The sequence below is a fragment of the Macrotis lagotis genome, chromosome 8, assembly GCF_037893015.1.
Source record: "Macrotis lagotis isolate mMagLag1 chromosome 8, bilby.v1.9.chrom.fasta, whole genome shotgun sequence".
Classification (NCBI taxonomy): Eukaryota; Metazoa; Chordata; class Mammalia; order Peramelemorphia; family Peramelidae; genus Macrotis; species Macrotis lagotis.
Window position 1 is genome coordinate 187,785,650 of NC_133665.1, and position 13,163 is coordinate 187,798,812.

The window sequence follows — 13,163 nt, forward strand, 5'->3', positions numbered from 1 at the left end:
ATGCAGAAATCAGAGGGTCATGGAAGCCTACACTTGAGAAACAGAGTGACAGGGCCCTGTGAACAAAGAACCTCATCAGCTAGATGTGTAGCACAACAAAACAAGTCATTGTCCTCCAACCATTCTCCAGATGTTGTGAAGAAACCTCGCCCTCCGCCGAGTGATAAACTCAATCCTGAAACTATTGACCCGTATGGAGATCAACCACGTGCCCCTTCTGCTTCTGCTGCTATTTGCTCCAAAGGAGGTATTGCTTGCAGGCTGGTACGTGGTTCAGAACAGCACAAAGGACAGTGCGACTGTCTTCCTGACTCTTCCATTTGATCCTCTTATTACTTTAGCAGAGGGTTTAAGAGAGACTAAACGTCCATATACATTGGTATCCAAAGAAGGTTTTAAAGAATTGCTTTTGGGTGAAGGTGCTACTGAAAAAACTGCCTTTGCTACCTAGACTGATTCCTGTCTGGAAGGCAGCTCTGACTCATCCACACGAAGTATTTGAAAGGGGATTGAATGCTCTCGTACAGCTGAGTGGTATTGTTGGGCCTTCTCTAAATGATCAACTGAAGCATGTCTTTCCAAGAGACTAACGAGAAGAAATTCAAAGAGCCAATCACCAGTGCTTTAGAAAAGCTAGAACACCATGGTGGAAGTGGCCGCCTAAGGATCATCAAAGCTAAAATTCCAACTTAATTGTTCCATCTGCTCTTAAAAGGAATGATAAAACCATTTGACATGGTGAGAGACGTCAGAAGTCTGTTGGTGAACATCACAGGATCCCTTTTGAACATGTTTCATATTTTTTATCACAGCTACTGATTTGTTATTTACATTATAAAAATTAATACACAAAATTGATTCTACTGAATCATAGCAAATAAGCATTTATCAGCCTGGGAAAATGGTTAATTATGGAAAACAATTGAAAAGACTTCTTTAGTGCAATTTTGTAAGGTTTATCAAACAATTCTTTTTCTGCTACAGCTGGTCTGTATTAAGAACCACGGTTTTGTTTACAGATTTAATATTTATATTTTAGTGCCTGTTGGTTATAACATCACTTACGTGATTCACTAATTTTTCATAATTACTGTCATACTTTTGAGTCTTTAGACTTATCAGAGTCATAGAAATTAGTAAGTGTTGTTAAACTGTTTAGTAATTCACTGATAAATTATTGCTTATAAAGAGGTATTTTTGTAATATGGAATACTTGGTAAAACATCCAGAACATTTAAAAGAATGAGTTTTTCAATAGTACATGTAAATTATTATTATAATTTGCTAAAGCTGTACATGAGTTTAGGTGTTGTAATATATAAGTAAATGTTATTTTTTATATTTCCTTACCTAAAAGAAATATACATTGTAAATTGAGATATTAAAGAATTAAATGCTTGAAAAAAAAAGAAAAAGAAAAAGAAGTATTTGTTTCTTGATTGAACTTCCAGAGAATCTCAGTGTAGCCTTGCAACTCTCTTAGAATCTATTTATTCCTCTAAAAATAGGGGGCCTAATGGCACCTCACCCTAAGTATTAGCTGGGAATAAGAAGCCTGTGCTTTCTAGAGAAACTGCTGATAAATATGACTTTGTTCCCTCTTTTTTAGTTTCTGAAGCTCTTCATCTCATTCATGAATGGCAGTCATTCCTTCACATGTAATAATTAACCAGATCATAGCTTCCTTTAGCTTTATTTTAGATGATCATTTCTCAGATGGGACTTTAGGAGATGCTCAGGTCTCAGCAGCAACTCCTTTTTCTCCTCTCTTTTTTTTCTTTCCATGTTGTACACTGATCCAAATTGAGTGTGATGAGAGAGAAATCCGATCCTTAAGGAGGAAACGAGAAGTATAAGAGATAGCAAGGTCAGACAATAAGATAACAGATTAAAGGGAATTAAAGGGAATAGTCCTTGAACTTTGCTCAAACTCCCCAGTTCTTTCTCTGGATACAGATGCTATTCTCCATTGCAGACAGCCCCAAATTGTCCCTGATTGTTGCACTGATGGAATGAGTGAGTCCTTCAAGGTTGATCATCGCCCCCATGTTGCTGTTAGGGTGTGCAGTGTTTTTCTGGTTCTGCTCATCTCACTCAGCACCAGCTCATGCAGATCCTTCCAGGCTTCCCTGAATTCCCATCCCTCCTGGTTTCTAATAGAACAATAGTGTTCCATGACATACATATACCACAATTTGTTAAGCCATTCCCCAATTGAAGGACATTTAATTGATTTCCAATTCTTTTCCACCACAAACAGGGCTGCTATGAAGACTTTTGTACAACAGATGTTTTTACCCTTTTTCATCATCTCTTCAGGGTATATACCCAGGAGTGGCATTGCTGGGTCAAAAGGTATGCACATTTTTGTTGCCCTTTGGGTGTAGTTCCAAATAGCTCTCCAGAAAGGTTGGATGAGTTCACAGCTCCACCAACAGTGTAATAGTGTCCCAGATTTCCCACAACCCTTCCAAAGATCATTATCCTTTCTAGTCATATTTTTCCCCTCTTTTTTCTTTTTCATTTTTTTTTTAGGTTTTTGCAAGGCAAATGGGTTTAAGTGGCTTGCCCAAGGCCACACAGCTAGGTCATTACTAAGTGCATGAGAGGGGATTTGAACCCAGGTACTCCTGACTCCAGGGCTGGTGCTTTATCTACTCCAACACCTAGCCCCTCTATTTTAAAGCATTTATTTTTGGGATTTTTTTTTGGGGGGGTTACAGGGCGATGGGGGTCACACAGCTAGGAAATTTTAAGTGTCTGAGCTCAGATTCACTCAGGTCCTACTGACTCCAGGGCCGGTGCTTTATTCACTGAAACACCTAGCTGCCCCCTTTTTTTTCACTTTTTCAAATATTTTATATACTCAGAATTTTTCAAATGAATGGTAAAAACAAATGTAAGGGGCAGCTCAGAGGTGCAGGGCAGAGGTACAGGTCCTGAGTTCAAGTCCCTAGCTGTGTGACCTTGGGGAAGTCACTTATCCCACTCCCTTCACCCCCCCAAAAGGCCCCCAAATATTTTATTGATGCTCTTTTTTATGATAATCCTTATCAATTCCCATTGACTTTCCTATATAGTCACAGAGCCTGTCATAAATAAGTATGATGAAGCAAATCTAATCAATGTACATATGAAAAGGGGCAAGGCAGCTCCTGTTCAGGCCCTCTGGAGTCCTGCTGTGAGGCTAGGCAGCCTGGGTGTCCTCTCCAGGGTTTTCATTTAACCCTCAGCTAGACCTTTCTGAGTAACTCTCTTCTGGGAAATGAGGCTTTTGCTTGGACAAGTCCCTCCCAGAGTGCCAGCTAGGGGCTTCTTGGGCAGCTCATTCATCTCCTCCAGCTAAGGCCCATTGCTTTTTCAGAAGGGAGGAATAGTGTAACCTTGCTCCAGATGGAGTGGGAGCCTTCAGATGGCAGTGGGATGGCTGATATGGCTTCTGCTGCCCTGGCTAGCCCCCACACAGGGGAGCAGCAACTGGAGATCCTAGCTAACCAAAAAGCAAGGGCTTTTAGTTAGGAGGAGCCTCAGCGTTTTGCTAGGGAGCACAGTGGAGAGAGCCCAGGCCCTGGAGTAGGTGAGATCTGAAGCTGTGTGACCTTAGGCAACTCACTTACCCTTGTTCGCCTCAGTTTCCTTACCTGTAAAATGAGCTGGAGAAGACAATGGGCAACCCCTTCCATGTCTCTGCCAAGAAAATCTCCCCCGAGGGGTCCTGAAGAGTCAGACTTGGCTCGCCCTGCCAGTCCAGGTGGTAACTGAGTAATCACTTCGGTTTGGAGATCCCTCAGGGCCGGGGAGCCTGCCTCCTTGTGGGGTCTGGGAATTTTTAAAAAAATTCTGTATCTGGGGCGGCTAGGTGGCGCAGTGCATAAAGCACCCGCCCTGGAGTCACGAGGACCTGGGTTCAAATCCGGACCCAGACGCCTAGCTGGGTGACCTTGAGCAAGTCACTTGACCCATTGCCTTGTTTTAAAAAAAGAACAATTCTGTATCTCACTATAGATGTTTTGCTTCTTAATCTGTCCTGTTTTTGGCTTGTAAAAACATGGCGGGGAGCAGGGCCGCCCCCCGTGGCTTCAGCAAACCCCGGTCTGGGGGCAGTTGTGCAAAAATGAAAACACAAGGGTGGCGCCTGCACCCCGGCCTATCCGGCTGTTGTAGGCAGGGAGACTGAGGCTGAGTCCCAGCTCTCCCGGGCGCTCTTTGAATGGTCTTGGCCCGGTGACTTCCCTGGTCCAGGACTCGATTTCCCCTTCTGTAAAAAGTAATGCGCAAGAGCCTGGGAGGCTTCTGAGGGTCCCTCCCTCCGGGGGACGGGCGGACATGGGGGTGCTGCACTCGGGGCCAGGCCTCCCCTCCCCCCAGGGTGGCCCGATGGGGCGGGGCGGGCCTGGGGGCTGGCCCCGCCTCCTGGCAGCCTTCCTCCTCCTCCTCCTCGTCCGGCTCCTCCCGCAGGTAGGCCCGGTCATAAGAGGGCGCGCGGAGGCCGGCCTCCCCCTCTCGCAGCGCTCGGCCTCCCCGCTCGGGCCCCCGGCCAAGCTCGCTTCGCCATGGAGGATTACCACAAGCCGGACCAGCAGAAGCTGCAGGCCCTGAAGGACAGTGCCAACCGGCTGCGCCTCGGCTCCATCCGCGCCACCAGCGCCGCGGGCTCCGGGTGAGCGCCGGGGGCCCGGGGCCGGGGCTCCGATCGGGGTGCGGTGGGGTGTTCCGTCCTCCGGGGCCCCCGGGCGCTGGAAGCGCAGAGTTGGGGCGCGGGGCGGGGAGGGGGGCAAGGGTGGGTGCAGGGTTCGGGCAGTGGGTCCCGGGCCGGGGCTCCGATCGGGGTGCGGTGGGGTGTTCCGTCCTCCGGGGCCCCCGGGCGCTGGAAGCGCAGAGTTGGGGCGCGGGGCGGGGGGGGGGCGAGAGTGGGTGCAGGGTTCGGGCAGTGGGTCCCGGGCCGGGGCTCCGATCGGGCTGAGCCGGGGGACGGCCGTGCGGGGGGCCCGGATCGGGAGGAGGTGGGGTGTCCTGGCGCCCTCCCAGGGGTGCCCGGCTGTGGCACTCCGGGCCTGCAGCTGCCGGGGCTGCCCAGAGGGGAGGCTCTCGGGGTGCCCCGGCGGCCACGCGAGCGCGCCCGGGCCTTCCCGAGCCTGAGATCCCCGACCGGAACCCGAGGCTGGCCCCGCCCCTCCTCCTCCTAGTCCCGGGTCACCCCGCCTTGGGGCCGAGGAGCCCCCCCCCCCCCCGTCTGATTCCTCGCCGGCCCCGGCCCGGGGTCCCCCGCTCCGCTTCAGGGGCGCCCATGCGGTCCCCCGGCTCGGGATCCCGGCTTGGCCCGCGCAGGCGCGCTCCAGCCTGCGCCCTCCTGGGGCTGAGGTGGCAAGTTGGGGGTGCGGAGGCCAGCCCAGCCGCCCCCGGGGTGCCCAGGTGGAAGCAGACTTCCCGGGGCTAGGGAGGGCATCACTCCTCTCCTGGGGGAGGAGGGCAAGAGGTGTAGACCAGGAGCGTGGAGCCTTGGCGAGGCTCCGGGCCGGATGCAGATGCGATGGGGCCATGAAGCGGACTGCAGAGGCCCGAGAGCACTGGCATGGCTTCCATCTGGGCAAGCGAGGGACTGCCGAGTAGTTCGTGTTGATTAAAAATGCACACACGTGGCCCGAGGGGCACCCGAAGCCAGGGGCACCGCCGTAGGCAAGGAGCTTACAGACCCCAAGCTAAATGAGTTCTCCAAAGCTCCAAGGCAATGAAAGGCCGAAGGGATCCCCACCCCACTCCAGAACCACCCACGAGGGAGTGGCAAAGAATTTGCCGGGGTGGAACCCAACTATCCCTTCAGTTTCTTTTGTAGTGTTCTTTTCCAGCTACTAACGTTTGCTCCTTCCCTTTCTCTGCTTTGGAAAACATCAAAAGAATAACAAAGCCCTCCAGCAAACTTAGAACTTCCTCGTTCCTTGTTCTGGAACCTGGGCTCCAAATGATGAAAGCATTTAGGCTGGTGGGACCTTGATGGAAAGGAGCTGTCCTCTGAAGAGGTTACCCAGGATCAGGGTGGTGCCAGCCTCAGGCTGGAGGGGCACGGGCTTCAAACACTTAATTAGCCAGCTGTGTGACCTTGGGCAAGTCCCTTCACCCCACTGCCTTGCCAAAACCAAACCAAACCAAATTCAGGCTGGGCCATACCCCTTTGCCCTTAGCTTTTCTTTTCTTATTTCTTGCAAGGCAATAGGGATAAATGGCTTGTTGGAGGGTCATGCTGCAGGTCTCTCAGGGCAGCGCAAAGGGGAAGATAATCCAGCTCATGTCTAGGGGCCAAGGAATGCATTCCCTTGGGGCCTAAGCGATCCTGCTTTTTTGTGTGTGTCCAACAGTCAGAACTAATTATCCACAGGATTTCTAAGCAATGCAGGGGGAGATGTTCAGTAGAATGTAGGTCAGTCCCTCAGGTCGGTGGTGAGTTACTCATTTATGAGCTGTGCCCTCACCTGCTCCTCAGGGAATCTGAGCTGACCTCCAACATTAAAGAGAATGTCTGTCTGGGAAGTGAAAAGGAAATAGAAAAATGATCTCCACCTAGCTCCAATTTGTGTGAAATGGTCTTGAGGACTCTTGGACTTCGAATCAGGATGACCTGAGCTCCCTTGTAGCTGTATGATCTTGGATAAGTCACTGAGATTCATGGATTGTTAAGACGAAGTTAGAATGACTCATGGAAATAGTATGATTGAACATCTAAGAATCTATGTCAAATGACCATTTTACGAAGGAGGGAGGGAAAGGATGGAGAGGAAAAATTTGGAACTCAAAATGAATTAAAAATTGCTGGGGTGACTAGGTGGTGCAGTGGATAAAGCACCTGCCCTGGAGTCAGGAGGACCTGGGTTCAAATGTGACTTAATAATGACCTAGCTGTGTGGCCTTGGGCAAGCCACTTAACCCCGTTTGTCTTGCAAAAACCTAAAAAAAAATTGCTGTTACACATAGTTGGACAAAATAAAATACTATTTTAAAAATAAGTTATGGTGGGGCAGCTAGGTGATGCAGTGAGTCAAGAGGACCTGAGTGCAAATTTGACCTCAGGCACTTAATAATCACTTAGCTGTGTGGCCTTGAGCAAGTCACTTAACCCCATTTGCCTTGCAAAAACCTAAAGAAGTTATGGTTTAGCTCTCCCAGAGTTCTTATACCTGGGAGATTGACTTGGGTGACCTGGGCTAATGCAGAGGGCAGCCAGGAAGAGCTGGGCTTCAATTTTATCTTTTGGGGATTCTGGGCAAATTTGTTTTAACCTCTCTGAGGCAAAGCTCCTGGGAATTTTGGGGTTTTGGAGGAGTTCCCCAGGACCATGAGAATCTCGAAGTTCTTATGGCATTTGATTGGCCTCAGAAGATTTTCTTAGCTCCAATTTTCTACTGAAAGATTTGAACCTCAGGGGGACCTTCGAGGTCCCTAATTTTTTCTACACTGTCTTCTGGTGCAAAGTCCAGAGGGCTTGTACTTCTGCTATCTGGCCTCGCTTGGGAGGAATGGACCAGCTCTTGTTTATTTAGGTCTCATTGTGTGAGAGCTGATCAACACCCAAAAGATGAAGGGTCCTTTTTGCCTCCTTGGGCCGTAAGGTCTCTCAAAGGTTGAGAATAGCCTCTGTCCTTGATCTGCAATGGTCTCTGTGTGACCTTGGTCAAGTCACTTGCATCCAGGACCATCTTGTCTTAGATCCTACTGGTCTTAAATGGCTCCAGAGAAGAAATTGGGGCTGGCGGCTTAGCACAGGTCCCCCAAATCCAACTCACCTGCATGCCATGGCGTCACCTCCCTGATGTCAGGTTTTGAGAAGGACAGACCATGACTATCCCCTCTGTCCTAAGTGATGGGGTCTAAGAAAAGGCAAAAGACTACTTTGTTCTCAGGGACAGCATAGTCCAAAAAGAGTGTGGCTCCAGGGGAAGAGGGAGTGACCTGCTCAAAGTCATCCAGTCAGACCAGAGGTTCATTAAGTGTCTGAGACTGCATTTGAACCCAGGTCCTCCTGACTCCAAGGCCTGTGCTTTAGCCACTGCGCCACCTAGCCGCCCCTATCCATTACCTTTAACTGCTAACAAGTGAAGGAAAAGAATGAGGCATTAAGTCCTTGGATGTTGAGTGTCAGATCTGTTAGCTAGAACCAGGCTATGGTGTAGATAGATTTATCCCAGAGGCAGGAAGACCTGAGTTTGAATTCTGCCTCACCCCCATACCAGCTGGGGGAGTCACTTAACATCTTTAGGCTTCAGTTTTAGGAGGCTGGTTCCTTCTGCTTCTAAATCTAGGATTCTATTTCCTAGTGAAGTGTTTCACTAGGCCGCACTGTCCTCCACACAGTGCTCTGAGGATGACAGTGGCCCAGGAGAATTAGGCGGGTCCAACACAGATGGTTTAGACACACACAGGGCCTGGTAACAACAGATCCACATTGCAAGCACCGGCTCTTCACTCTTTCTTAAATCCCAGCTCTTTGGCCAGATACTTTTTCCTACTTTGTCTTGCAACTACGAGTTGTGCCAAGGGACCCAGAGAACAGAACTCTTAATGGACCCTGCCCAAAGGCAGTCTGGATGCAGGAGAGAACTGGGGTCCTGCCCAAGTGGAGGGCATTTTATATTATTGTAAAATTTTTGTATTTTCAGCAGTCTATTTTCAGATCTCTCTGGGCCCAGATGGTATTGTTCATCCTAAATCCCTCAGACTGCACATTTTTCAGAGGAAGCCTTTCCCAATCCCTCTTAAATGAAGTCTTCTCATTTGATGTCTGAATCATTTGTGCATGGTTACTGGCTTGTTAGATTGTTCCAGTAACCCCAGACTGAACACCTTTTTGGAAGGGATGTCTTTACTAGTCTTTTTATCCCCAACACTAAGCACAGTGTTTGGCAGATAAGGGGTGCTTAAGACACCGGTTTGGGATGAATTATTAATTATTATCTAGCCCTTTGCTAAGTGCTCATGTCTTACTCGATCCTCTCAACAACCTTGAGGTAGATGCTACAATCCCCCCCTCCATTTTGTAGATGATGAAATGGATTCTACAACTAGTAAGAACCCAGTTTGATTTGAACTCAGATCTTCCTGATTCCAGGTCCAGTTCCCTAACCACTGTGCTATGGATCATGTATGAAGCACTTGGCCAGGTTGGAGGGCTTTGGTTTGGGGTACGTGCATTGAGGCAACTCCAGGTAGACCCTTTACCAATGCAGATGGGCATCTCTGGATTCATTTCAGAGTTAAAATAAGGGGCATCAAAGTCCAGCTAGTCCAAGTCTGAGGATTTTTTAGAGTCAGCGACAATGACTTACCCAAGGACACAGGAGTGAATTTGAGCCCACATCTTCTGACTGCAGAACCAGTGTTTTCACAATGCCAGAGGCAGGACTTGAACCCACCTCTTTCTGATTTTGCTGCCTCTCTTGATGGGATGATCAAAACACCAAAAAGTCCTCAGAGCTTGCCATTCTAGTAGGAAATGCAATTTATATAGATTAGGGAATACAAAGCATTTCCAGGAGGAATTGGTCACCAGACCCTAGAGTCTTTATTCCCCTGGATGGTGAGGACTGTGTGTGATCTCAGAACTGAGCTTAGTCAGGTTGAAGATTTCCAAGAATCAAAGCCATCAACCAACATCCAAGCGGACCAATCACGTGCCAGTTTGAGCTGCAGATTCCTAATCCATGAAGGAAAAAATTCGAGGTAAACTGTGAGGGACAAGAGAAAGACAGGAAATGGAAACAGTTCAGTTGGAAAGCTGCCGCATAGAAAGGGAGAGAAGAAATGACTTGAGGAAAATCTGAACTTGGAACTTTGCAGAAGGAAGGAGCATTGCTAATTAGTTGCTAACTGATGTTGTAAGCTACATTAGGAAATGCAACTGGTCATTAATGGATCTTTTTTCCCCCCAAGAGAACTGGAAAAAAGTAATGCTTGCCAAGTCCTCTGTACCCATGTCCCTGTAAGATGTTTTTATTTGGGGTCTAGTTACCCAGCCTGTGAATCCTCAGCTGTTACATGAATTAAATTTGAACCCACGCAGGTGGACTCTTGGTTAGAGTAATTCAGAAATCTACCTCTGAGGAGTTTTCTCAGTCATAATTTATGTAATGCTCTGGGAGAGATGGCAACTGCCATGCCTCAGTTTACATCTTTATATTCTGACCACTGAAAGCCAGCAATTATGGTTAAACGTAAACCTTGATACTGACTTTCAAGTTCCAGCTAATAGTTTCTCAAAATAAAAAATGGGCAGGAGGCCATAAAGAGATGACTGAGGGTGTAATCAGGCTTAACTTGGTATTTGCCTGTAGTGGTTGACTCTAGTTGATGCATTTCTTCTGCATCCGTCATCTTTTAGGGTTGAAATAATTTTTTTTTAAGTTTTATTTTCGGTCCATTTCTGTCAACTTTTAGTGTCCTAACCCTTGAAGTTTGGATACAGAGGACTTGTACTTGAATCTAGGCTTTACAATTTGGCCAAATCACTTAAGTTTCCCCATCTGTAAAATGTGTTTTGGGGAAGAATGAAGTTTCCAAGCTCTCTGGGATACCTTCTAGTCCTAAGTCTTTGGATCCAGGATTGCATAATGTTATAACAAATAAAATACTTTAAAAAATGGTGGCACAGTGGCTAGAGAGCTGGCCTTGAAGCCAAGATTTGGATTTAAATCTCACCTCTGACACCTACTGGCTAGGTAACCATGACAAATCATTAACTTATCTCTCAGGGCTCCAGATAACTCTTTAAGACTAAATTACAATGGGATAGCTAAGTGATAGTGGATAGATCACTGGCCCTAAATTTAAGAGTACCCAAGTTCAATTTTCCTAGCCTCAGACACCTAACACTAGGTGTGTGACTCTGGGCAAATCACTTAACCCTGATTATCTTGCAAAAATTTTTTTAAAAGGACTAAATTTGAGGTGAGGTGGCAATGTGCCACTAATAGTAAAATTAGTCTATCCCAAGCCTATTGGTGCTTGAGTCTAAAATGGGACAGATTTGGATGTTGCATTTCCTCTGCCACCCCACCAAATAGTTCTTGAAGGCAAAGTCTTTTGGAGGCGGGTGTCTGACTTTGTATCCCTCACCCCTTTTCATAAGGGAGGAGGGGAGTAGAACCTCCATTCACTAAATAAAGACCAGAAACTTCTCCAACTAAGTCTGGAATTTGGTTAAATGACTTAAACCAGTTTCTTCCAATAAGTCCAGAATCTCCACTTGACCACAGCCTTTTTGGCCTATAGAAGATGCTTAATAAATATTCCTTGGAGATAAGAAAAATTATCACTAAGGAGCAGCTAGGTGGCACAGTGGATAGAACATTGGCCCTGGACTCAGGAGGACTTGAGTACAAATCTGGTTAACCCTGCTGCCTTAATAAAAATAAAATCAAGGGGCGGCTAGGTGGCGCAGTGGATAAAGCACCAGCCCTGGAGTCAGGAATACCTGGGTTCAATTCCGGTCTCAGAAATCAGGACTCCTGCTTCTCCCATTGTGCCTGGGATGGGATTGGCAGGGGGGAGACATGTAAGAGTTTCTGTGCTCTGGAGAATGGAGGCCAGTATTTGGATGTTTCACTCGGGCATAAACACTCCAAAAATTGCTACTGAGGAAATGACCATCTTCGGTTCTCCATACCTCCACATCAAAGCAGATTGTGGTGGTGTCTACACTAGCAGCAGCCCACAGAGGACAGAAACAAATTCAATATTAATTTGTCCTGATGGGTCCTAGGCACCCTCTTGCACATCTTGTTGAATTTTTCTTATTCCCAAGGCTTACTTGGCTTAAATCAAAATGAGGGAAGGGTGAACTTGCCCAGATTTCTTCCAAATAGGTGAGAGTTCATTTCTTCTTGCGAATGGAGCAAGAGTGATTATCTGTCCAAACGTTTATTGGTCAGACCTTGGTGAACTGACTTGGCTGGGTAAGAGATAAGGGATCATCCTGAATGCACCCTCTCCTGGGATGAGAAGCTGCCGTGAACCCATTTGAAATCACAACCACAAAACATGGAAGGTTTTTTGTGAGGGTGTCAGAATCCAAATCATGTTTTTATTGCTTCTGTTCACTGACTTCCCTGGTACTAAGTCCTCACTCCACCCCCACCTGGGGTAGGGATATATCCAAAGGGAGCAGGTAGGGAAGGTAGTCAGTCACTGGCTCTGGATATGGGGTGGGGTGGGGGGCTTGGTAACAAATCTATTTCTGTTTTGATCTCCCTATAATAAACTTTGAAACACTTCCTCATCTGTTAATAAATGAGGGGGTTGGTTTTATTTGGTTTTGTGTCTTAAAACTGACCCCAAGAATATATTGAGGGAGTCCATTCTTCCTCACCCATAATTCTCTGGACAGGATCTCAATGAAGTTAACTCCTTCCCCAGCCAAAAAAAACACGCCCACTCAAGGTCACTGATACATGCACAGCCGCACACATAGTCTTCTTTCCTGTCCTGTTATAGACCCAATGTGAACACTCTGGTGGACTATAAGTCTCTTTTCTGTCCTTTTAAAATTCCTGAGCCCGGTGGGTCAATGTCATACTCTTTGGTACACAACACTTCTCTTTTAACACAGAGCCTATGTGTTGGCTTATCTTTCCTGCAGACAGGACTCTGCAGAGTCCCACATAGAAAGTAGACACCCTGGGGTGTGCAGCCACATTGCTGCCCCTACAGTATGGCTCTATTAGTAGTTCTTTTTTCCTACTTCTTCAGTTTCCATTGCTCTGAGTCTGACTTGGGTAATGACCCAAACCTCAATATTTAAACCTTCACACCTAAGGCTTGTTGAAGTGTCCAGGCTTCTCTCCAAGCAGTCTTCCAATTTGTGGAAATGTCAGCTCTTCCAGAAAACACGCAAATCAACTCCTTGACCTGTCACTCAGCTTTGTGGGAACTTGAACAATTCTGGGACTTAGTTTCCTCATCTGTAAAATGAAGGAATTGTGCTCATTTGATACCATCTGGCTATGCTATGATTCCATGCTGGAGAAATGGAAGGAAGGAAACAAAAAGTCCACCAACTATTATGGTATGCACCTTCGGGAGGCTCAGCCTCAACCTCAACCTTAGCCTTGGGAACTATAATTGCTTTGGCCATATTTCCCTACCAGGAGCTTTGAAAACACTGGGTCAGAGCATGTGGT

At 47.2% G+C, this 13,163-nt stretch overlaps 1 protein-coding gene and 1 pseudogene across 1 annotated transcript in view; both read left to right on the forward strand.

The window, feature by feature from the left end:
* Positions 1 to 698, forward strand: LOC141496633 (PACRG-like protein pseudogene; annotated as a pseudogene).
* A 3,811-nt stretch (positions 699 to 4,509) lies between these two features.
* Positions 4,510 to 13,163, forward strand: part of TKT (transketolase) — a 30,115-nt gene continuing 21,461 nt past the window's right edge. The window contains exon 1 of the mRNA XM_074199191.1: positions 4,510 to 4,660. Within this exon, the coding sequence (XP_074055292.1) occupies positions 4,554 to 4,660 (107 nt within the window). The 5' untranslated portion in view covers positions 4,510 to 4,553. The remainder of the gene's footprint in view (positions 4,661 to 13,163) is intronic.